This window comes from Metarhizium album, assembly GCF_000804445.1.
Source record: "Metarhizium album ARSEF 1941 chromosome Unknown scaffold_6, whole genome shotgun sequence".
In the NCBI taxonomy this organism is placed as follows: Eukaryota; Fungi; Ascomycota; class Sordariomycetes; order Hypocreales; family Clavicipitaceae; genus Metarhizium; species Metarhizium album.
Window position 1 is genome coordinate 489506 of NW_024467580.1, and position 24323 is coordinate 513828.

Sequence of the window (24323 nt, forward strand, 5' to 3'; positions counted from 1 at the left end):
ATGAACCACCGTTGGTACTAGTTGATGGACGGCGTCTTCTACCGCCTCTCCAGCATTGGTCTCCAGCACAGACCCGTATTCATGTCACCTAAGGTTTTGCTCTTTCACAAAGAATCCGTCTTCGAGTCGCGAGAGGATGACCCACATGCCTGCCGCCTTTTCATGGTCTGACGGCGTGCTCAATCATTGACCTTCCCATTGACGCCAAGTCGCTGTCGCATCAACCTAGCGTGGGTTCCTCACTGTCGACCGTGACGGTTCAGCAACACTGGACAGGAAGTAATGGTAAGTGAGAGAATATTTGGCTCATTGTCTTCCGAAGCAACATCTTCTCGACTGAGATGACGCACGCAGGGCCAATGTCAATGTTGTGTGGCGTGTTAATTTTGCGCGGCTGTCGACTGCGACAATTTTGCGTCCGCCCACTGTGAGAGGCGAAGAAGGGGTCGCCAATTGAGTTGCTTCAGGTCGCAGCAGAGCATTAGTGAGGAGTGCCTATTTTCTCAAAGCAACACTACTATAAATGATACCGATGCATTAAGTGCCTGTTTCCTGCCCTTGACAAACATCGCTGGTAGGTAAAAACTTCTGCAATGGCCTACAACCAACAAAGATCACCAAAGTTGGGTCGAGCACAGGATTGGAGAAGGAAGCAACCCGATCCCCCTCCCCTTCTGGGTCAGCATTTATTGAGCTCTTGTATCAAGCGCCAAGTAGAAGTGGTTGAGAGCTTTGTGGAGCGATCTTCGTTTCATGCACGTTTTTTGCCGTGCGAGGTGCAGGTCAAGATCTCCCTACAAAGTACTTGGTGCCTCGGCCAGTCCGAGCCAATGCAAGTCAATCGATACCGTGGCAAACAATCACGGCAGGCTGCAAAGCGATGTTTCTCACGATCAAAGAGCACAAAGGAGGGCACATGCAAACGAACATACAAGACATGCACCTCTTTTCCGTGACGCCATGTCACTTTATCCCTCGTGCGGGAGGAGGTGCCTTGCGTTTCCTGTTTTAAGATTGTAGCGATGATCCTGTCTTTGAGTGAAAAGGGGACGAAGGGCAAGGGGAAAAAAGACGAACACGACGGAAAGAAAAGGCAATGCGCCAGAGAACTTTGCGTGGGCGGATGGGGACGAACCCTGGCAGCAGCCCCTTGATTTCCCTTACACGAAGCGTTGGCTCTCGGTTCTCTTGGCTGATCGGTTGGTGTCGCAAGAGAAGTTGACATCAGATGGGAATGTCTGGTCTCGGGATGAATGCGGGCCGATTCGTACGAGAGAGGAACTGGGTCTTATTAGGCACCTCCGGATAGGTATTCCCTACTCGCACAAGACTTGTGTGTTCTCTTCATGTAGTATTCACACATCCGATGCGGTTGAGGGCAGGCCAAATGTTGAAGCCATCCATGGCAATTGTACGGGCGGGTTCGAGTTTGTCCCTTCCCCTCCTTGTATTTTGTGGTGGCCGTGGCCCGTGACGATAGAGGGGCGGAGTAGGGTTAGGGTTATAGTTGCTCCGTACTTTCCTGGGTGCCGAGGTGATTTAGGCACGTAGCATTTATTACCCGTGAGACTTCAACAGAGACAACTGGGGAAAGGGGTCATTGTCGGGCGGAGCTTGCCCGTTTACTGAAACAAGGGTTGTCATTGGCCAGGGCTGTCGGAATGCTGGCTGCATAGGGGCTTGGGGGCTTAAATGTTCGCTGGCCCCAGGTGTCGGCCTCTAAGTGTGGAACATGGCGCGACGAATGCTCCAATAGGATTTGAGGGCGCTCCTAAATTTTGCTGGTCGTGCTGTGCAGCTTCTGACGCACTGTTCAGCAACAGACCCGCTCAACCGCCCTGACCAAGCTCCGTCTGCCCCAGTTGCCCCGTCCTCCCTGTTCTTCCCCAGTGGTTACATAGCGCATGCGTGCGCCAACTACGGAGTACCTAAGTACGGAGGAGGTTCCTCGCAGGCAGCTCCAATTGATGGCTCGACTTGCCCACGCGCGTGTTCTGGACATCGGAGCTGGAAATGGCACGGGGAGGGGGAGGAGGGGCCATCTGGCCAGCAAGGGGTTGGACCACCGCGTTCCTGCTTTAAATGAGATGTCTGCCACAGGGAATGCGGAGAACGGAGAGCGCAGCGCAATATTTCGTTGATCTCCGATACCCGTGACCTGACAGATTTTTTTTTTTTTTTAATAAGCGACTCAATTCGAACATGCCTCCCAGGTGGCTCAACATGAGAGTGCCTCGCTCCATAACATTCAGTCCGTCTGATGCATCGTGCGATTGTATGTATCACGTAGCAAGAGTACTTACGAATACTAAGTACCTACCTAGGTACTTAAGTACCTAGGTAGTTACCTATTATGTTAAAGTACTTAGTTAGTAGGTAGGCAGGTCCTTCCTTCAATATTGAATGCACACCTCCAATACCGAAGGTGTTCACTACGAGCTGCTCCTTCCCACTGGCAAAAGTTGGCCCTCCCATTTTAGCTCGTAGGCTGCAGCTCGTAGGTCCTGGTCCCTGGACCCGGCCCCGGCCCCGGCCCTGGCTCTGGCCCAGGACAGTACATATTGCAAAGTACATGGACTTCCCGAGCCATCGCCAACCGCCAACCGCCCCCCACCCGCAGACTCCTCGACCTTATGCTCACCCTCAGACAGCTCCCAGTGCACCAGTTGACCGACCATTTTGTCCGGCCTGTCGCATTTTCAAAGACACACATCCTCAGTCACTCCTTTACAGTATAACCGCAGTCCTACGGGCGTCGTCTGTAATAGCACTCCGTACTACTCCGCATCCGTGTCCTAGTCAACTCGGGAGCCAGCCCAGCCACCCACTCGTCTTGTCGTCCGAGGGCTCGAAGCCGCCACCACCACCAGTTGAAGCTCCGCCTGGCCTAGTCAAGTCTCGAGCCTCCCCTGACACGCCCCCGTCTCGTCTGGAATCTCACCCCCGAAAAAGGCGGCTGGACTTGAACCCGTTGACAACCTCCCAAATTCTACTCGGTAGAACTGGCCCGCCGAACTGAATGCTTCCCAGCCATCTTCCGACGCGAGCGCGCCGATTTGCTTCGCCCCCATCTCCAATCCTGCGTCGAGCGCTGTTACCGCCTTCGACCTTGGGCGACTGTTCCGGCCGGCATTGACGTCCGTTTGCTAGAGTGCCCTCATCTCGAATCGAGCGTTCAACGTCGCAACGCCCAGTCAACTGCCAGGGAGCAGGGAGCCCTCGCGTCGGACGACTCATTGGACGACCCATCTATCCGATCCGAAAATATTCTTTTCAAACCGATTCGATTTCGATCTCTTCCCTTTGACCTCGCCGGCTAGCCGGTCCCTGGTTAATCATGGCGTTCTTGTTCAAATCCAAGAAGAACCAGGACCGCGCATTGTCGAGTCGCGATGGTAACTCTGGCTCGCAGGGATCCATTCAGAGTGCCGGTTCTCGCCTGACCCGCGACGAGAAGAATGCCATTGCACAAAGAGCGACTCCCACGGGGAGCCTGAGTTCAGTCGACGAGAATGGTGTTGGGAGCCCGGAACAAGTTCGCCGGGGAGGAAGTTTAGAGCAGGCACAGCCATCATCAGATCTGCCCGTGAGCCACACAATATTTCACCCATGTTTTCAAAGTAACATTCGCACTAACTTGTCTTTTTCTTTTGCCGCACGGTAGCTTCGCAATGGACCACCAGTCTCTAATCCCAATGCCTCTCTCTACCCATGGTCGCAAAGGCGGCTAACATATACCCAAAACCATCCAACCCCTTTTCCCCGATATGGCGCTGCTGTAAATGCCACCGCGTCGAAAGAAGGAGACATATACATGATGGGCGGCCTGATCAATAGCTCAACTGTGAAGGGTGACCTATGGTTGATCGAGGCCGGAGGGAACCTCGCTTGTTATCCTCTAGCGACCACTGCCGAGGGCCCAGGCCCAAGGGTTGGTCACTCCAGTTTACTTGTCGGCAATGCTTTCATTGTTTATGGTGGTGATACCAAAATTGAAGAGTCCGACACTCTGGATGAGACTCTGTACTTGCTGAATACCTGTAAGCAGACTGGCACACTCTTCGAAAACACCAGGCAGAATCTAACAAGAATACTAGCCACGAGGCATTGGTCCCGTGCCTTGCCGGCTGGCCCGAGGCCGTCTGGGCGATATGGTCATTCGCTTAATATTCTTGGCTCCAAGATTTACATCTTTGGAGGCCAGGTCGAAGGCTATTTCATGAATGACCTCTCCGCCTTTGACCTCAATCAATTGCAGTCACCAGCCAACAGGTGGGAGATCCTCCTCCCAGGCGATACCTCTCCCAAGGCGCCGGCTGCCCGCACGAACCACTCAGTGGTCACATTCAACGACAAAATGTACCTGTAAGTATACCTCGCTTTCTCGCGCTGCTCAAAATAGCCACACTGTACTTACTTTGGTAACACAGATTTGGTGGAACAAACGGCTTCCAGTGGTTTAATGACGTGTGGTGCTACGACCCTGCCGTCAACAAATGGGCTCAGCTAGACTGCATTGGCTACATTCCTGCGCCTCGGGAGGGACATGCTGCCGCTCTCGTGGACGATGTCATGTATGTCTTTGGTGGTCGCACCGAGGAAGGGACCGATTTAGGCGATCTCGCGGCCTTCAGAATTTCTTCGCGACGGTGGTATACCTTCCAAAACATGGGGCCATCACCATCAGCTCGATCAGGGCACAGCATGACGAATGTGGGAAAATCGATCGTGGTCCTAGGTGGTGAACCGAGCTCAGCGACGACGACTATCAATGATCTGGGCATCATGTATGTTCTGGATACGACTAAGATTCGGTATCCCAACGATAGTCAGCAGGGCACTCAGAGGGTGACTCAAGGAACGCGGAGGCCAAGTGGGAGTGAAGCACCGAACGCCGCCGCCGCTCGACAGCTGCCCGCTTCCTCGAATGCCCAAGATCCACGGAAGTCAGGCCATCCGTCCGTCACGGCCGCTGCTGCAACACCGACTACTCTTGCCAGCAACCCTCCCAATGGGTACCACTCACCAGCGGGAGGCCCAGAGCTACAGAATCCGGTCGCTCCATCCGCCGCCGCCTTCAGTTCCCCATCCAAACTTCCGAGAGCTGGTGTTGCGCCAAGCCCCGCCGGCCCGCCTCCTCAGGGACCGACGCCGGCTAAACCTACCGTTGAGACTTCTGCCGTCGGGCGGGCCCGAGGAGCTTCCGCAGATCGTGCCGGATCATCTGGCTCTCCACAGACAACCATGGCGCCTCAGGTCGCAGGCATCGCTGGCGAGGTTGATACAGCAATTGTCAACGGACGACGAACCCCAACGCAGGCGTCGGCCGTTGTACAACCAGCACGAACTGGGTCCAGACAGGAATCATCGGCCAGTGACACGGGCAAGGTCCATCAGCGAGGCCACCGTCAGCTGCAAGGCTCGATAGACAGCTCCGCTGAATCTGGGGTTCGGGCTATTCGACCCTCATCACCGCCGCCACCTGCAAGACAGACGAGTAATCCTCTGTCTCGACGTTCTTCCGGCAGAAACTCCCAGACTGTTGCTCTCCTCAAAGAATTAGATTCGTCTAGAAACAGAAATGCTTGGTACGCTTCTGAGCTAGAGTTGGCGCGAAAGTCTGGATATGTGTCAAGTACCGCCATGGCCCCTCTCGATGCCAAGGCCGCCGAAACCTTTGACGACGATGACCGACCACTAATCGAGGCTCTGCTGGCTATGAGGACGGAACTGGCAAATGTGCAGAGCGCAGTAGACAAGCAAGCTATAGTGGCCGCCAAGCAGATTGCCGAGGCAGAAAAACAACGCGACGCAGCCATCCAGGAAGCCGTCTACGCCAAAGCAAAATTGGCGGCGTATTCTGGGGGAAGCTCGTCGAGTACGCCTCAACTGGATGGCGACCGAGACGAGCCGGCAGACCGTTCTGGTGAGATGGGCAAGAAGCTTGCAACGGCACTGCACCTCCACAGGGATCTGAAGCAACAAGTGGAAAGTCTCAAGGCTGAATTGTTGGCGGAGAAAAACGCTCGCCAGCTAGCTGACGATACCACCTCCGCAGCCCAGAAGCGTATGGCCGACCTCGAGAGCTATAGGCAGCAAACATCAACAGAGGTTGAGCGGCTCAAGGCGGAACTACATATCGCGCAGCGAGAGGCTCGAGCGCAGTCTGTCGCTTGTGCAGAAGCTGTAGCGAATTTGGAGCTGATCAAGGTAGAAAGAGGCGAGTTCGAATCCAAATACAACGAGGCCGTTGGCGCATCGAGGGACCACATCGTAACCTTCGAGTCGCTGAGAAGCGCCATTGCTGCCTCACAAGACGCTAGATCACACCTGGAGACGAAGCTTGAGGAGGAAAGACTGGCTCGTGAAACCGTCGAGGAAAAGCTCCACAAGTTGAAAATGGACCACGAAGCTTGCACAACGGAACTGGTGGCATCAACGCAACGATTACGTGATGCTGAAGAACTGGCCGAGAAGCATGCAAATGAAGCCCGAACCCATCGGGAGGCACTGCTCTCTGGCATCGGTAAGATCACAACCAGAGACTTGGCAGACGGAGGCCAGGGGAACAGTGAACGCGTCGTCGCTTTGCAGAACCAACTTGCTACTGCCAACGAGCTGGTGAGGAAGTATCAGCAAGAGGCCGACACCGCAGCCGACAAATTACGTAGCGCCGAGGAGCGAATCGCAGGGCTTGAACAGTATCAGGAGCAGTCAAGCAGGGAGGGTGTGGCCATAAGAAAACAACTCCAGTCGGCCTTGAGGGAGACACAGAGCCTGCAAGCTGGTCATAGCGATTTGAAGAACAAGCTTGCGGCCCAGCAACTCGAGACCAACGCAATGACTGTGCAGCACAATACTCTGAAGGACATCCTGGCGGAACGGGGGATTAGTCCGACTGGCGCTGTCCGCAGTCGTGGTCTGACAAGTACCCCGACTAACTCTTCGAGCGAGCAAAACCGCGTGCGAGACTTGGAGGCGCAGCTTGCCAACGCCACAGCGGCCCACGAAGAGAGCAGACAACAATTTGCATCGCAGCAACAGGAGTCGGAGATTGCTTACCGCGATAAAGTCCAACAACTCGAGAGCGACTACCAATCGGCGGTTCATTACGTCAAGGGAACGGAAAAAATGCTGAAGCAGCTCAAAGACCAACTGACTCGTTACAAGAACGATAATGGACGCCTCAAGTCGCAAATCGACGAGCTGCAAGGTCGACTGGAGGAAGCCGAGGTTGATGGACAGCGATCAGGGTCGCCGACGGCGGACTGGCAAGCAGAGCGAGACTCTCTGCATGATAGAATTGAGGCCCTCGAGGCGGAACTGAAGTCTTCTGAATCTAAGCTGGAGCAGAGACTTGAAGTGATGAAGAAGGAGCTGGCCGACAGTAAGAAGCAACACGACGAAGCTATCGGGGATCTTGACGCGCACAAGAAGGATCTAGAACAACTGCAATCAGAGAACACACTTCTTCAACAGCGGACCAATGACGCGGAGCAAAAGGTGGCTCTCCTACTTGACCAGGTCGAGCACTCGGTGGACAACTATCGACGGCGCAGTCGGCAAATTCCCAGCACGGCTGCTGTGGAAAACACGAATGGCGAAGGCTCTCACGGTCATAGTCGCAATGAGAGCTCCGAAAACGGGAGCGCATATGAGGGTAACAATCTAGATGCTAGAAACAGCGCGGCACTCGACAACCTTGCCAGCGAGCTTGAAACTCTGCGGAGTCACTGGGAAGCTACTAACAAGAACTACCGGTTGAGCACCAATTTCGACTTTGACACTCCCCCGGTCGGGAAGAAGGAGGATGAGGGCTCGACAAATGCCGAACTGAGTGAGAGTCTAGCCGACTGGAGGAAGAGACTCGACACCGAAGACCAGCACGCCGGCAGTGACAAGGCTTAGAAAAGGAGAGCCCGCAAACAAGAAGGGGGGGGGAGGCGTTCATGACCAGAGATTCTGGATATCGCTACGCATTTATGATGAAGACTACATATACCCGGCTGTCGCTACATGTTGGTCTCGCAAAAAGTACAAAGTTTTTTTTTATTTTTTGTCTTTATTCCTCATCTTCTTTTTGGCATTCATATGTTGTACCATGACAAAGGCCAAGTTTATCGAGGCAGTGGACGCAAGAAAAACCCGGAGGCTAGTGGAGTTTTGGAACTTGATGTTTTGTTTAATTTTTTTCCCGTTATTTTATTGCATTTTATTGCAGTTGCACCATCAGTCAGGGCTTGGTGTGAGGACGTTGAGTTCCGCCGAATAACGCTCCTAAATCGACAATGTTTTAAATCAAATTCATCCCAAGAGTTAGCAACTGTCACTACTCTCTTTCTTTTTCTTGCCCTCTGTACCAGTTATGTTTTCTTGGCGATTCGGACGTTTCTTTTCTCTTCTCCCTTTCGTCTCTCAAGGTTTCAACGAGAAGGACCCTGGCGCTCATTTGTCTGGGCACCTTCGTAATTAATGATTGGGGGCCCGAAGAGACAAGAGGGAGGGCCCGTCATGCCAAGTCTATGGTGGAAAAGCGCTGGGTCGGTGGTGTTTGACCTCTGCCAGGGTAATGATGGGCAGCTCAGCACGATGGTCATTGTGACAGTGGGAGTGGGAGTGGATGAGGGACGTCTTCGCCGGGTTTTCGGGAGGCTTTTTGTTTCTTCCGGCCTTGTTGTACACTCCGTCCGTATACGAACGATACATGAGTTGCGCGGGATGATGAATCGAGTCTGTTTCTGGGTTGAAAAGGGCCTTGTGTCTGGGCGTGCATGTTTTCCTCCTATCCACAGGAAGCGTGACTGGCGTTGAGACGAGACCTGGGGGGCGCTTGATCTCGGCTCGCCGTCGGATGTGAAGTTGATGTCCCAGGGCCAGAGCATCTCGAAGGGTATTGATACTCCTCTCCGCCTCACCCAAGGAAGAGCCGTTGCGCACAATCCGGCACGTGTACCTGTCACGCACGCACGGGGCCTTGGAGATTCCGCCAGGACAAGACAAAACCGACACCGTGTGTGCGATTGTCCCCGAGCCGCCATCGCGGCATGTACCTCAGGTAGGTATCTATCTATATATACACATGGGATATATGCACGATGCCCTCGACCTTCCCTCATTCCCCTTCCCTATATGCCATACGCTTTCCCAAAACGCCATGCTCCCTCCCGCGTGCCTTCCTGCCCCCGTACCAGATCATCCACCCGCCGCCGTCAGCCTCCTTTGAATCTTCAAGCACGTCGCGAAATCCACCTTTCTCCCCTCCTTGGGCATGTACTCCCCGCTCGCAATGCACAGCACTCTCATCTTGGCGTCGTACCGCAGCCCAGTCAGCAGCTTGGGCGTGATCAAGAAGTACTGGCTCGTGTGCTCGCGGCACGCAATTTCCACCATGCGCTCGTGCACCATGCGCTCGTTGCGAGGATCCATGCCCTGGTTGATTTCGTCCACCACGCGAAACGGCGACTGCGCCAGAGACTGGAGCGCCATGAGGTAGAAAATCGTCGACACGGCCCGTTCGCCGCCCGACTGGCGATGTGCCGTCAGCTGTTGCAGCGCTTCGTTCTCGCTGCCAATCTGTTAGCGTGTTGCCGCCGCTTCGGCTGCCTGCCTGCCCGTCCGCCGCGTCTCGTCTCGTCTACGTACCGAAACTTGACCATGATGTCCAGAGCCCATTGCGAGAAGTCGTCCTCCTTGTGCACGCGCACTTCGCCCGCGCAGCTTATCTGCTCGAAGTTGTACGCAAACGCGTCGTTGATCTGGGACACGAGCTCCTCTAGCCTGGGCTCCCACTTGCTCATGACCCGGCCAAGCTGCGCGTTCAACGCCTCGAGCTTCTCGTTGGCTCCCTCCATCTTGCGCTTGAGCCGGGCGATTTCCTCTGCGCGCCGTTCAAACTCTCGAATCACATTCGGGTTGGCGTCGTGGATGAGCTCCAGCTTGGCTTCCTCGGCTCCAATCTCCATCTCAACTTCGTGAGGCGACTTGCCGTCGGCGAGCTGGCCATACACCTCGCGTCGGGCCTCGTCCCGGGCGAGGAGCTCCCTAACCGTCTCACCCAGTCGACGCCCAATGTCCTTGGTGCGATTCGTCTCCTCCGCGGCTGCCCGTACGTTCCGTCTCTCCTCTTCCAGCTGACCCATTATGGAAGCATTGCGCTCCTTGAGGCCCTCGACATCGGAATTCGCTTCCATCAGCCAGATTTTTGCCTCGACCAGGCTCAGGTGGGCTTCGCGGATCTTGTCGGCGAGTTTCTTGTGACTGATGACGAGCTTTGCACGCTTGACGACTGCCTTGTCCCATTCATACTGAGTCTCCTGCATGTTCTTTCTAGCCTCTCTCAGGGCCTCCTCATGCATCGCCTTTTGCCGCTCTTCCGATTCTTCCCAGCCTGTTAGCTCTGACGTTCAACCTGGCGCATCTCGATCCATGCATAGCATACCTATCTTTACGGGCAGACTCTGCCACTTTTGGAATTCCTTTTGCAACGCGCTCTTCTCCCTTCGTAGTTCGGCCTGTGTGGCGTGTGACGTGTCAGTTTCCAGCTCTGCGAGGAGGCCATCGGTGTGCACCCACAATCTTGTCAGTGATTTCCTTCTTCTTCTCCTCAATGCCGTCGAGTCTTTCCTTGAGCTTGTCGTGCTCTTCTTTGAGTATCCCTTTCTCGCTGTGTACTTCTGCCAGGCGTCGCTCCAAATCCTTCTTCTCCTGCATGTCAACGGGCTGTGACGTCCAAAACCGTCCATTCGGAATGTTTTTGGTGATTGTCGTCATAGCCTGGGGGCCGTATTCTCTGCGACGGCGGACCGTGAATGTCTGTCTACCCGCTGCCCATTGGTTGATTTTGCCATTGTTGATGAGCCTGTCGTAGGCTTGCTCGTTGTGGTCCTCGAGAGCCACGCCCGACATGTGCAGTCGCTTCTCGGCACAAAGCATCGCCAAGACGGGCTCCGGCCCATCCAGACAGTCAATGGCAAATCCATCCAGACCAAGCTGGGTCAGTTCAGCACCGTCAACGGGGGCCTGAAATGCAGATAGAGGGCTTGAACATGTTCGGACCACGACCGACAAACTCAACACTCGATACAGCTGATTCGTGAGCTTCTTGTAGTCATTCTTGGTCTGGGCCGTAAAGCATACCAGGTCGTCGATTTGGAGGAGAGCTTGTATCTGATCCGTGTACCGCTCGTCTTTCACCGAGCAGCTGATCATTGGGGGCCCAAATACCTCCTTCTCAAATTCGCCTTGGTGTTCCTTGATCCACTCCCAGCCGGTCGATGCTTCGGGAAAGTACTTGCGCATGAATGAAATCTGCTGTCCTTGCTGGGTATCAAAAGCATCGAGCTCGGCTTTTATCGTGGAAATGTCGACGTTCAGACGCTTCGCGTGTTCTTTGGTCGCATCTCTGTCTGACGAGATTTGGCGATGCTCTGACTCCATCTCTCTCATCTTGTGTTCCTCGGCGCGGATTTTCTGGTTCCAATCCCCGGCGTTGAAGTCGGCTGGCCTGTTCCTGAGGTCCGCTTGGAACGCCGTGATCTTCGACCTTGAAGCAGCCAAGTCCTTCCTTTTCGATTCGAACCCCTTGCGCTCGGCGTCTAGCCTGTTGTTCATTTCCTTGGCCAGCTCCGCCGCGGCTGTGATTTCGCGAGCAGCGTCCTGTGCAGCGTGTTCGGCGTCTTTGACAGCCTTCTCCTTGACCGGTATCACGGCCTCTATCTGATGGGCATATTCTTGTTTCATATTGACGGCCTCAAGGGACGGTCCGCTTTCGGATTCCAGCAGCCGCAAAGCCCGTTCTGCCTCTTTCTTGCGCTCTCTCGCCTTGCCATGGTTGTCTCGCGCTTCCGTGTATCTGGCCAAGACCAAGGCCGCCTGCAGATCCCGGACTTTTTCCTGTATCTCCTCTCTTTCGCGGATCCTATCCACGTCTGCCTGGAGACCTTGCTGGCGATTCTCCATGGTTTTCAGGGCATCCGCATCGACGTGGACGGCGTTGGCCAGCTCCTTCTTTTCCCTGTGCATCTCTTGCAGTTGGCCCTGCCACAGGAGCATTTCTTCCGGGGCGGCGGCGCGAAGAGTCTCGTGGAGTAGATCAACGGGCGTACAGGCGGCGAATTCAACGACCCGGTCCTGGGGCAGGAACTGGCACAGATTATCCACCTGAATCTTCAGAGACCTCATCAGCTCCTGTATTTTCTTGTGACTCGTCTCTTTTCCGTTGAGCCACCACTTTTGACTGTTTTGTTCGCGGCGGATCTGGACTTTGATGACGTAGTTGCTCCGGTCTCCGGGCTTCTTCTGAAGTTCGGTCTCGATGGTGGCCGTGTCCTTGCCGTGTTTGACAAACTCCTTGACCGACCCTGCTCGTCCCAGGTGCTTCGGGCTGTAGCCTAGGCCAAGGCAAATGGCGCAGACGAGCGAGCTCTTGCCAGTCCCGTTGGGGCCGATGACCATGTTTAGATGTGGCCCCGGAAAGAAGTCGGCCTTTTCGTATGTGACGAAATTCTGGACCGTCACACGCACAATGGCGCCGGGTTGGAAGTCCTGCATAGTGTCACCGTTCGACAGGCCATTTGCCGGCCCTGCAGCCGGCGCTGACGGGCCAGCATCTCCCTCGCTGTCTGACGCGGGATCCAGTCGCCGGCGTTTGGACGAGTCCGAGGTTTGTGACCCAACACCATTCCTCGCGTCGTCGTCGCCGTCCTCTGCGTCTTCCGTATCAAAGCGCCTGCGGCGACTTGACGAAAGGCGCGGCATGGCGCCTCAAGGGCAGGGATTTCTTGCGGCTCGGCTGTGTGGAGGATGTGTGTTGAAGTGCCACCATCACGAAACTCATTAAAGTCGAAGATGCGAGACGCGAAGGTGGGGCCACGCGTTTGCTCACCCCACCAACGGACATGCAGGGCAAGTGGGGCCGATGCACTCTTCTAACGAAGCAGGGAGCTGCTTCGCTCTTCCACGGACGACGTCGAATCTCGCGGGCGGCTAATGGATGGTTGATTTCTTGCCTTCTTTGAAACCAATTCCCCTGATTGCGACACGATACGCTGTCGCCGGACCGTGTCCCGTACGGATGACTCCCCTGGTGCCCATGAAGGCGGCTGCTGACCGCTGGCTGTTATTGACATTGAAGGATCTTCCCGTCCTGCCGTATTGCACGTGGCGAGCGAACCGCACCGAAGAGACGCATTTCGAATGATCTCTTGCAAGACAATTTTCTTCCAAAGAAGCCGAAGTTGACGGACAGGCGTCGTTTTATCAACTTCTCGCCCACCTTTTGGGGCAATCTGACCAAGGTCTGGCTCGCTCGTCGTGCCCTGCGAGAACTGGATCGACGGAACTCCCTGCTGGTGCGGACTGTCAAGTGCACAGAACCAGTTGGCAAACCATCTCAAGATCTTGCTCGATTTGCAAGACACGGCGGGCCAGATCCTACCCACCTTCGAGCGGTATGACTTGACCTTTAATCAAATTTCACAAGTACATGACAGTACATGACTAAATACATACACCTACGACAGAGTGCGAGATGGCCTACCGCCACACACAAAATATGTCTTGTGGGTGCTCCTCTGTGACAGGAAGCCGACGCTCGCAATCCACAAACGTCACGAGCGCGTCTGCCTGGAGGCAAAGGCCCCAAAAGGAGGTGCGGATGTTGCAAGACTACAGGCCCGCTTCGTGGGGGCGGATGGAACTCGCACTATGCATGCCTTGCAAAATTACAAAGAGTCCGTGCCTATATGTGACGGGAATGCATATTCCTTTAGTTCTACATATCACGACGGGACCCTTAGACTTTACGCACACCACATTATGCCACCCATCGCGGCTGGCGGCTCTCCCGAGCACCACATGACGAAAATACGTGGCTTTGATATGACGGACAGTCGTGCAACTTTTGTCCAAGGTGCAACAGCATTCCGAAACGCGAGACAACTAGCTCAATCGAATCGTGATCCGTTCATTTATGCTGCAAACATGAAAACAGCCAAAGAGAGTGGCAATATCTACGACGAAATTCAGGAATCAATTTCATGGCAGGACGCACATGATGCGCTTCAGGAAGGAGTAGCCGACACGTGCGACGATGATTCCGAATGCGATTCACGGGCGAGTGACTTGCATGTCAATGCGCATGCAGACGATGGTTCACAGGAGCCTAGTCAGGTGTCGACAATACTTGGACACGAGGATCCGTCCTTAGTTGTTGCATCAAGTGTCGCTTCGAGCTTCAGCCATCAGCCGCCGGTGCGACCCAAGCGTGCTGCCAGACAACTTGGCTTGCCAAACAATTCCTGGGGGCGTCGCTCATCCAAGAGTCGAACACGCATAGCCGCAAGTGAACTAACAAGGGAGCTCCTCAGAAAAGCAGGAAGTAGAAGCCGATTGACAGACACGTCATTGCGTCTCGGAAGAGAGTGCACAGATTCGACCAGCAACGAGCAGGAAAGCGGGCTGAGACCTCCACAAAGCCAGGTGCGTTGCATCCAGCCGACTCCTCGAGTGAATCGAGCTGTTCAATCTAGGTTTTTTTTTCGAATTGGATACAAGTAGCCCAATCGGTCCAGGCTAGACACGAATCCGCCACCAATGTTCCTTGTAGCTTCCAGTTCGAACTGTATCTGCAGTATCCTATTTGCCACGTTGACCGCACCAGCATGAGTAAGGGTGCTGAGATGATCCATCAAGTATTACTTGCTGTACCGAGATTCTCCAAAAGTCCTAGTACCAAAGCACATTATCCATGAGCGACTCAATCTAAAATGATCTTCTCGCGGGCATGAGATCAGATATACTACACAGTCCTCAAGCCGAGGTTCTAGACGAATGGCACCGCTTGCCGGTTTTCTTCTTGCGCATGGTCCTTTTATAGTCTGGTCGCAAGTGTAGTGGACACAAATTGACAGGATCAGCTTATAATTTTCGTTTCCACGTAAACCGGCTCTACCACAGAGCCAGTTTTGATGGCTCAGCTGAAACAGGGATCCCGTACCTTGCCTTGTTGCAAGCTCAATAGGCATCATCAGCAACTTGCCAGTTAGACTTGCTTGAGATAATGCTTCAAGCTTGGCTACCTGTTCTGGTCTGGCGAAATATTTTGGTTAACATTTCAACGGTCCGTGTACGGAAGAGTATACTAACCGGTAGTTCTTTTGGAGTGTTGCCGCAAGGCCGACATTTTTTAGTTCTGCCGGACGTTGCTGGGATGACGAATCGCTATGGATGAGACCCCCCCCCCAGCTTGCTTTACTTGGTCATTTGTGACTGTGAATCCGGAGCCTCTTTCCACGACTTGAAGGTGACAATTTTCGATATCCTCACTGGAGAAAGATTCCATGTCCTCTTCTCCATATCGAGCAGATGAACATCAGGAGAGTCGCACTGCGAGATCGACATTCGACGCTTCGGTTGCGGGCTTTGGAGGTCTCTTTCTGCCGTTCGCCGCTTCGGGTTTGGCCTGCTGCCCAACCGACGTGATGAGGGTGGCGGCGCGGCAGACCTGCGCCTTGATCCGTCATCATCAGTGCCCCCAAGATCAGCTGTGTCTGCTGTATCCCTAATAAGCCGCCGCTACTCTGCTGAGTCTGCTCTCTGGGGTCGCCGCCAGAGCAGACAGCAGCGGCCTCGCGCCACAAAATGTCCGGGACGCTGTCGCACGCTTCAGCGCCCGCAATGCGTTGCTCTCTCGTGACGGCCTCGAGCAGAGTTTTGTCCTGCTGGAGATATGACCAGCATGTTTGCGAGCAGGAGTAGGAGTGCCTCGGGGCTATCAGGTCGACAGTGGTATAGTTCCTAAGGAATCAGCCACCATAGTACACCATGACACTTCAGTAACATGTTGTAGATCTTGCACAGGTTTAGAGTAACTGGGCAGAAGTCTCAAAATCTTAGGCATGACTGCTCCAAGGGACCAGATGTCCACTGCTGCCAAGTAGCGTTTATTGCTGCCATCTTCAAAAACCTCGGGTGCAGCATACGGGGTTTGGTCGCATTGAGTACGTAATTCGGCCGCATTTTTACATGGTCCAAAGTCGGCGAGAACTTGGAACAGCAGAAAAATGGCTCCCGCGATTTAACAAGGATATATTATCCGCTGAGATATCGCGATGCGCTGATTGGCTCTCATGTATAAGCGTCAAGGCGGAAAGACACTGCGTAAGAACCAACACGCTCTCAGGAACCGTATTATCATCCAATCGGGATAAAGGCCCTTTTGGGGTATAAGTTATCCCAGAACCAATTCTGGACAGGGATCAACGACCACATCAAACAGCTGTCGTCAAATCTAACCGCCCGCCTTCCTTTGACCTGGTTCATCCGGGAGTTCAGTTATCTCGCGGTCGTCGCGGCCATATTGATCTTCTTCTTGGGGTCCTTTATATAATGGCGCGATATCGAAAGAGCTGGTCTTGATTGCCCTTTCTGCATTCTTTTTGTCGTCCTTGTCGGAATTGGGGTACAAACGAGCAATGAGCTCTTCAGCATCCATGGTGTGTTTCGAGGGGACCCGGGAGTACTAGACGAAGCGAGGCGGAGAAATGAGTCAAATGACTACTGCCATGTTGTCAGTAGGGTTCCGTGATTGAAGGCAAAGAGTGAAATTCACGCCTTTCCCCCTCCTCTTCCTTCTCTCCTCACATCCAATCGTTTTTGCGGTCCTACACCTCCTTGAGGGCGGCTGCGTGGCTGTCATTGTTGGGTCGTGAAACGCATGTCGGTTCTAACTTTTCACGCGCCCCCGCTTTCAGCAAGAGGTTTGGATCACGGGAGGAACATGGAAATTGTCGCCTTAGGCTGGCCGCTGGACCCTCAAAGGCAACAAACACAGGTCTTGGAAACAAATATGGCTTTCGCGCCTCCCGCCTTGCAACGGCAGATTGGCCAGACGACGCCTTTGTCCGCCACGAAATGGCTTCTTCGCATATAACGACCTTGGTGATCTGTCTGCCCTGAGCGACGCACCGGCAAGGCAGAGAGTAACTCAATCGCCGGATGATCCGCAAAGGGGTATAAACAAATGGAGATGGAAGCCTATCACCACATTGTCAATGATGCTGGTCGCCTGCTGTACCAAATCGGCCCTCCTTGCATCGATTTCAAAAGACCCCAATGCGTATTATAAAATTCCAATGCCGTCTTGGCGACAACTACGATGCCGTAAACCTTTAGAGATGGATCACTTTAACGATTAAGATGCAGTACAAAGACAGTGGCACTGATGGCAGACTCTTCGAAAATTGCAACTCACTAATAGAGGAGTTGACAATAAAGATGAAGACGACGGCTTCTTGGTGTGTGCTGAGGAGATGAAGCGTGGCTTTATAGAAGTAGGCTGGACGGAAAGCGCGGCTGAAATTGAGGCCGACGTGACGATTTCAAAGCAGCCAGGTGAGAGATGGTGCCATATTCAAAGACGTCGCGACTGTCGGCGATAACACCAACGAGAGCTTGGATGCACCTGCTTCCCTGAATATGAAGGATCATCAAGGGCCCGTCTAGCCTGACACAGCTTCACCCAACCGTTCCATCTAGCAGAGGACCCTAAGCAACAGGACAGGTTAACGACATGGATTGAATACCTAGGCTTTAGGTGCTGGTGGCTTGACCGTTATGCTGCGTCTTTTGAGCGTCTAAAACTAAAACGTGACGACGCTTGGATTGAGCTAAAGAAACTAGGCGTGGTAAAGGACAAGGAAACTGCAGGATTTATTCGCACAGAGGCATCTGATATGCAACGCCAAAGTGATAAGGACTGCAACTGCGCATAGAGGGCTGTGCAAGACGCAAAAACAGAGGCAGAAGAGGCCTACCAGAAAACGCAGAAAGATCCTCATCGCCTAGACACTCCAAAGGAACAAGACATGTAAGTATTGGCTGAGGCTACAACAAGACTATCGAGTGCACGAGCAAAGCTCGACTTCATTGAACGGGGGAGTCATCTTCTTTCCAGTTTGTCCGTGGAACCTTTGACTGCAATCATGCGAAGGAAGACGTGGTCAACCAGACGAACCGTTTGGAGTGGGCTGTCAAGGCTGGACAGGAAGCTCAGAGATGTCACATCGACAGACATAAACCCGGAGACTTGACAAAGAGGGTAGGTAGTACCAGTATGCAAGATATTGAGCCCTACCGGAATAGGACTTTGTTGGGTGCGCGGTGCAGGCTGTGCATTCAGCCGCAGCCGACTCGGAATCTGTACTCTGTATCCTCGAAGAGAGTTACGGACGAGGAGAGACGAGGATGCCTCCTTCACGCACTCAGGCCCTAAGAGACCCAACTCAAATGCTCGGGCTCGGGGCTCGCAATTGAGCAACAATGAGCACGAGAGTTGCGCGCTCGGGATCACCCAACGGGGGTGTGTGTCAGCAATACATCAGTGTCAAACTCCAAGCCTACGAGAAACGAATTCCAGCATGCAGTCAACTGAGTTTAACGGGCCATATCAGGAATCGACCGCAAAAGCCCTAGAGACGAACTTGAGGGCCCAAGGGACCTGCCCAAGAGCGCAAGAGACCAACTTGAGAGCACGAGAGACGAACTTGAGAGCCCTAGAGACTACTGTAAAGTTGAGGACGTATCTTAATGTGTGTTGCCCCCGTGGCGGTTTAGCTCTCAAGTTCACCTCTTACGCTCTTAAGTAAGTTCCCAATGCTCTAGGTTCATCTCTCGCGCTCTTGGGCAGATCTCCGGGGCTCTGAATGTTACACGGAATTATCGGTCAAAGGCCTCCACCACATGACTGGCTGCAATGCACAAAGGTTGCAGCCATCACGATGCCCTCATAGGCCAACTATTGGGCTCGGGCACCAAGGCAGCAAGGCACCCCTTGGCTGCCTAGTGGTTACACTTGTTAGTTGACGGTTTTGTTGCCCAGCAGTACCCGTATGAACTCGATTACATGTTACAGCACCAGTGACAAACAAGAGCCGCCTGCAAGCCAGGACACTACACTGCCTCCGGGCCCAACCAATCATGTACTGGCATGATGGACGGACGAACCGCGATGGAATTGACGAGTATCTGTTGCATGTCCTCGCAGTGTACCGGTGAAAAGACGGCATCACACGCCGGCATAAGTACAAAGGCCCCGGGACAATTCATCACAATAGAGTTGGTTCGACAACTATTTGGCACTGGCAAGGTCCTGTGAAACCACATCGCCAAACATTATTGCGGACAGGAAATTTCATCATTAGCTGGGGATTTGCCAGTAACTTTTCAGCTTCAGTCTCTTCCCGTAGATCCGCAAGATCTGGCATCCGGGCCTGGTAGACAGATACTTGGTGTGATTCATAACGAGAGCACTCTCGCGATACCACATGCATTTTATTTGCTAGCCCTCATTCCCTGGGTACGCTGGTGCAAAGGCACCTAACTATGCCAATAGTTCTCGTATCCTGACTTGGATGTATCAACATCGCTGACGCTGAAGTCAATGCCTGGGACAAACAAGCAAACAAGGTAGGAAGAAAAAAAACCCACATGAAAATGAACGTGGAAGGATCCGACCCGGCTAGAGGGGCAAAAGAAGTAACGACGAAGCTTGCGTAATCTGGGAATCGAACCCAGGGCTCCCCGACGTTGCTCGGATGGCAACGGAGAATTTTACCACTAAACCAATTACGCTTTGCGCTTCACGCTTGACTCTGGTTGGATGACGAGTCGCTAAAGCAATTATAAGAAACCTTTGTTTTTCCAGCTCGCCGGCATTGGATTTAGCCGGGTTGGCGTGAAAGGGTCGGCGGTGGAAACTAGTTGGAGCGAAAAGTCCTTCTCTACTTGGACTTTAGTACCATTACATATGATGCAGCTCTTTTTTTCATCGCCGTGAGTGACTACTGCATCGTCTGCTCTGGCAAGTAAGCATTGGGTGCACAAAGCCAGTTGCATGGACTGCTTGCTCTTCCTACGTCCATGAAAAGCCACGGTGAACGCACATCCCAGCAATTGTGGATAGCATCGACAAACGTCATTAAAGGTAGAATATTATATTCCCCAAGGTACTAAGTGATACCAAGAAACGCCGAAATGACGAGTCCGGGGCAGAGGAAAAGAGTTTAGCCCAAGCAGTATATGTTTAGGTACGGCAAACTGGAGAAAACTAGTCTCGACAAAGCTCCTGTCTGTGGCTACACTGTGCCCAAGGTTTATGATTTTCGTGTAGAAGTAGAAAATGGAAACAGGGCAGCGGACCAGCATTTCCGTGGAGAACGTGGCAAATCCTCTTTCACTTGAAAATGGGGGGGATTTTCAGGCAATACATGAGACCTTGCACCATGAGCATCTGAGCCCAAGTCCTGGGACGTCGAGTATTGAAGCACAGAGCAACCAAGTGAAAATTCATGGAAATTTAGGGCCTTTGGAATCGGACGTCAGTCCGTGGGATGACATGGACTCGGACTTGAGTGGTTTCCGGCATGTTTCGGAATCCAGTATCAAGGTGGGCTGTTTGACAACTTTGATTCCTTTGGTCCAACGATGGGCAGTGAGCACGAACTTGCAGCGAGGTGGCTGGTCTAGCAGGGGGCGACGATTGAGTGCCGTGACATGGTAGTCTCAACATGATCCTGCCCATGACCGCGAAACGGTAGCAATGGCAACCAAGTAGACGACGACAAGGACAAGCAGAAAGCATCGTGGGGTACTCCATATATGCATACATATATATACATACACATATATGTTTATGCATATGGGTGAGGAAAAAACAAGGCGGAGGCGGGGGAATGGCGCGGTGTTCGCCTTGTCGCGAGCCTTGTGAGACCACCAGCTCAGCTCAGCTCGTTGGACCCCGCAGGAGGCTTCTATTTGTGGATTTCGTGGTTCGGTTTTTGGACGATGTACGGACAGGACTGGGCGCCATGTGATGTGATGGATGGCCAACGCTACTTAAGTAGACAGGATGCACGCGCTCGGCCTAGCAGTTTGTGTGAGGGCACAGAGCGTGACATATACAAGACCCTGATGCGGCCCGGCCCGTACATGCACGGTCAGACTCACGAACCAGACGCAACGAGTCCATCAGCCAGTTCATGATTCCTTTCCGCACCCTCTCCGGCAAACTCGTCAAACAGGCCGGATATAAATCTCTCATTCCCTCCTTTTCAGGACTTCATCCTCGGCATCAGCCCCGACCCTAGGACAACAAATCCACCATCACCAAAATTTGACAAACCTCGTTTCTGGTGCCAATCTAATAACCCTCAAGTGAGTCTTACCGCCAAAGCAGACTCGCCATGGCTGACATGAGCGAGGGCGCAAGGTCAAACATGTGTCAGCGACTCATTGAGACGACTGGCCACAGATGCGGGCATAGAATTGATTCCCTGGGAAGTACGGAGTATTGTGGAGCTCAATGGCTGCAACAATTGCAGCACCGTCCAAAAAACACAACAGTTGGGCAAAACAACCAAAAGAGACCCATGCCCTGATTGTATCGCGAATGGTGTTTAGGTGAAGAGGAATGGAAAATGGGAGGTGGCTTAAGACGCGTTACTAGCAAGTGAATGAGGGGGTGGGGCACAGGACTTGTATGTGGTCTCTCGCCAGTTTGAAGTCGAGTAGAAATTAATTGTCACTCATGCATGGTTCTTGGGCTTTTTTACCAGGCACTGAATCATTCTGAGCAGGTTTCGTGCCGATGAAGGGAGAAAGCATTGGAGGGCAACTATGCTAGTTGCTCGATCAACATTTCTTTGGCCTTGAAATTCAGGCACGCAGACATATATATACTAGTCAACCTTGTTATGGATCAGATCAATCCTCTTCTCTTCGCCTGCCTCTCTTATATGCACGACCTAACTTATCCTGCGCGCACATCTCAAAATATCCCTTTTCAACATTTTATTCTTGGCATGAGTATTCAACACCGGTTTCCCGATGTGCACTGGGTCTGGAGATGAGGCATCTCATTCGTCTACGAAGTCCATCCTCGCATCGTGGTCAAGGTCCCAAAATTCGGTGAATTCGAGCGGGAGCAATTCCGGAAAGAAGTCAAGATTGACGACATCCTCTCGAAACATGCGCCTTGTCCTTCCATAGTGCAATGTTTCCTCTATGCGGATAACGGCATTTTCCTCGAGTACATGCGAGGTGGACCCATTGGCATGTTGACCGGATATCTACTGACCACGTCACGAGATGTATCCCTTTGCTCTACTCCGTAGAATGCAAGACAATCAGGTCCGAGATCAGGAAACTGCAATTGTCACTTAACTTAAAAAGCTGGAACCTCTGCCCCTACGAAAGACATGGATGAACGGCCTTGCTCAAGCCGTCGCATTGCTCGAATCGCTCAATCTCTCCCATGGTGACCTACGACCCGAAAACATCCTGCTTGATCGCGATCGATTGAATTTGTCTGACTTTGATTGTACGGCGAAAATTGGGACAGACTTTGAAGCTTGCATGGCCCCGTACGGAAGAGTACTTAATAGCAACGAGCCGGATCAAGGACGACGTGGAACAGCCGGCTTCCTGGGTCCTCGAACAGAGCAATTTGCCCTTGGTTCCTTGTACTACCTGATAAACTATGGCTTTGAAGTTTATGGAGATGGTTGTCTTACTGAGGATCCCAAGGAGCATGGACCTAGGGTTGTGAACTTATTGCAGAACATGAAGTTTCCCGAGCTGGATGGTGACCCTCTAATTGACGATATAATTGTTAAATGTTGGCACGACGAAGATGTCACGATTGCGGAGTTGGCCGCACACATAAGGAAGCTCCTCCCTGAAAGATCCATCGAAAAGGAGAGCGACTCCGAAATAATCTCCACTCCTCGATGGCGTACGATTATTTGTCGTGTCATTCGTGGGTTATTGAACACTGTGAGATACTGGTGTGAATTGGTGCTCCGTCGCAAGGGCGCGAGAACCAACCCTAAAGTAGTCAACAGCGGAGAACCAGATGGTCACAGCTGTGACGTGGATCAAAACCACCCGGCAGAAGAGTTCCCTCCGGGGAGAGCATACTGCCAGGACCTGGAGAAGCGTGGACTTTTAGATTTGCTTTCGTCTGGAGAGCCCGAGAAACTTGGGTTCACTCTCGAGTGGTATAGGCATACTTGTTCCGGGTAAAATAAACCCCTTTCGGACAGACTAGATAATGGAGAATAGTTAGCGATAGCTCAAATTTGTAGGCACATCTCCCAGTTACACCTATCAACTATAAGGATAGTTCCTTTTAAGGCTCATCGCACATACTCTATTCGTTGGTGGTCATCTGGAAGCGTTACACTCTTTTCATTGGCAAACACCTTGAACAATGAGACCGCGATTTCACCACTAGGTGTGGTGGTTTTGCCCACTGAGGCTGGTGGACAATATGCCTGAAATCTAGGCCTCGCAGCAACTTCTCCTAGTGGGGCTATTGCATCAGCGTAGAGCTGTGTACCTCTAGAGTCCCCTTCCGCCTTACCAACCATGCCCTGCCGCAGCAAGGCTTAAAGCTCTTGAAGCAAAACCCCTTCCAGGCAGGAACCGGACGGCAAGGCTGCTTTCTGGAAACTACTTTCCAGACTACTAATACAGTAGTGAGAGTTGTAATAAAAGTGCCTATAAAACTTAAGACTATAGACTAACATGATAGTACATAGGTCGCTGCTTAGTCACGTCCGGCCTTGGCAGCAAGCACGGACACGGAGTACGTAAGTTACTTGTTTGGTGTTTGTCCAAGGGCAATCCCTTGAATTCCAGTCTCGTGTAGCCGATATCCACTCCACACGCGCCTGTACCGCTACCTTTGTCGCTGTCAAAAGATGGGCGTCCTGCGGCGGCAGCCAGTTGACAACATCATCTTTGGGACCGCGTGGTTGACGGTTGGCAGCAGCGAGAGAACAGACGAACAAGCCACTTGCCGAGTCTGCTCTTTTTGTCTTTTCCGTGCTCATGCTCTCGAGCACCGAGGTATATCCCTGGCGGCTTCAGATACGGATCCTGTTTTGGATGCAATTGGCGGTCGTTGGAATCTGCGTAGGTCGCTAGCAGGAGTTCAAGGAAATTACACGCCTTGATGTACTGCTAGCTCGTGGCCCGCTGCAGACGGGGCGTAGCGTCTCCATTGTAATAATGCAGGCGCGAGAGGATAATCGTGATGGTGTACGGAGCGCTCGATACAAGCCATCGCGGAAAATATGCAATTGGATGGGCCATCATCAATCACATGGATGCTCCATGCTCCTCGTGCTCTGCTGGTGCCACTAGTGAGCCAAGACCAGCCAAGCCAGTTGACGCACCATTGGCTCTGAAGTACCTGCAAGAGTGCCTTGTAGTCGGTTATAGGGGCGGCGCCACCACACTGCCAGCAATGTGAGCATCGATGC

The 24323-nt window shown here is 52.9% G+C and overlaps 3 protein-coding genes across 3 annotated transcripts; 2 read left to right on the plus strand and 1 right to left on the minus strand.

Annotated features, from left to right (window-relative positions):
• Positions 1–3337: 3337 nt before the first annotated feature.
• On the plus strand, positions 3338–7908 carry MAM_03272 (Kelch-type beta propeller; the record flags this gene model as incomplete). The annotated part of the gene is made up of 4 exons (XM_040822071.1): positions 3338–3586; positions 3665–4040; positions 4098–4365; positions 4431–7908. The coding sequence occupies 4 exons, from the start codon at positions 3338–3340 to the stop codon at positions 7906–7908; spliced, it is 4371 nt and encodes a 1456-aa protein (XP_040679876.1).
• A 1284-nt stretch (positions 7909–9192) lies between these two features.
• On the minus strand, positions 9193–12756 carry MAM_03273 (structural maintenance of chromosomes 5 smc5; the record flags this gene model as incomplete). Its single annotated transcript, XM_040822072.1, has 4 exons — positions 9193–9565; positions 9643–10387; positions 10439–10511; positions 10573–12756. 4 exons carry the CDS (start codon positions 12754–12756, stop codon positions 9193–9195), a joined length of 3375 nt encoding a protein of 1124 aa, XP_040679877.1.
• A 9861-nt stretch (positions 12757–22617) lies between these two features.
• MAM_03274 (protein kinase-like protein) lies at positions 22618–23079 on the plus strand (the record flags this gene model as incomplete). The annotated part of the gene is made up of 1 exon (XM_040822073.1): positions 22618–23079. The coding sequence occupies one exon, from the start codon at positions 22618–22620 to the stop codon at positions 23077–23079; it is 462 nt and encodes a 153-aa protein (XP_040679878.1).
• Between the last annotated feature and the right edge of the window lie 1244 nt (positions 23080–24323).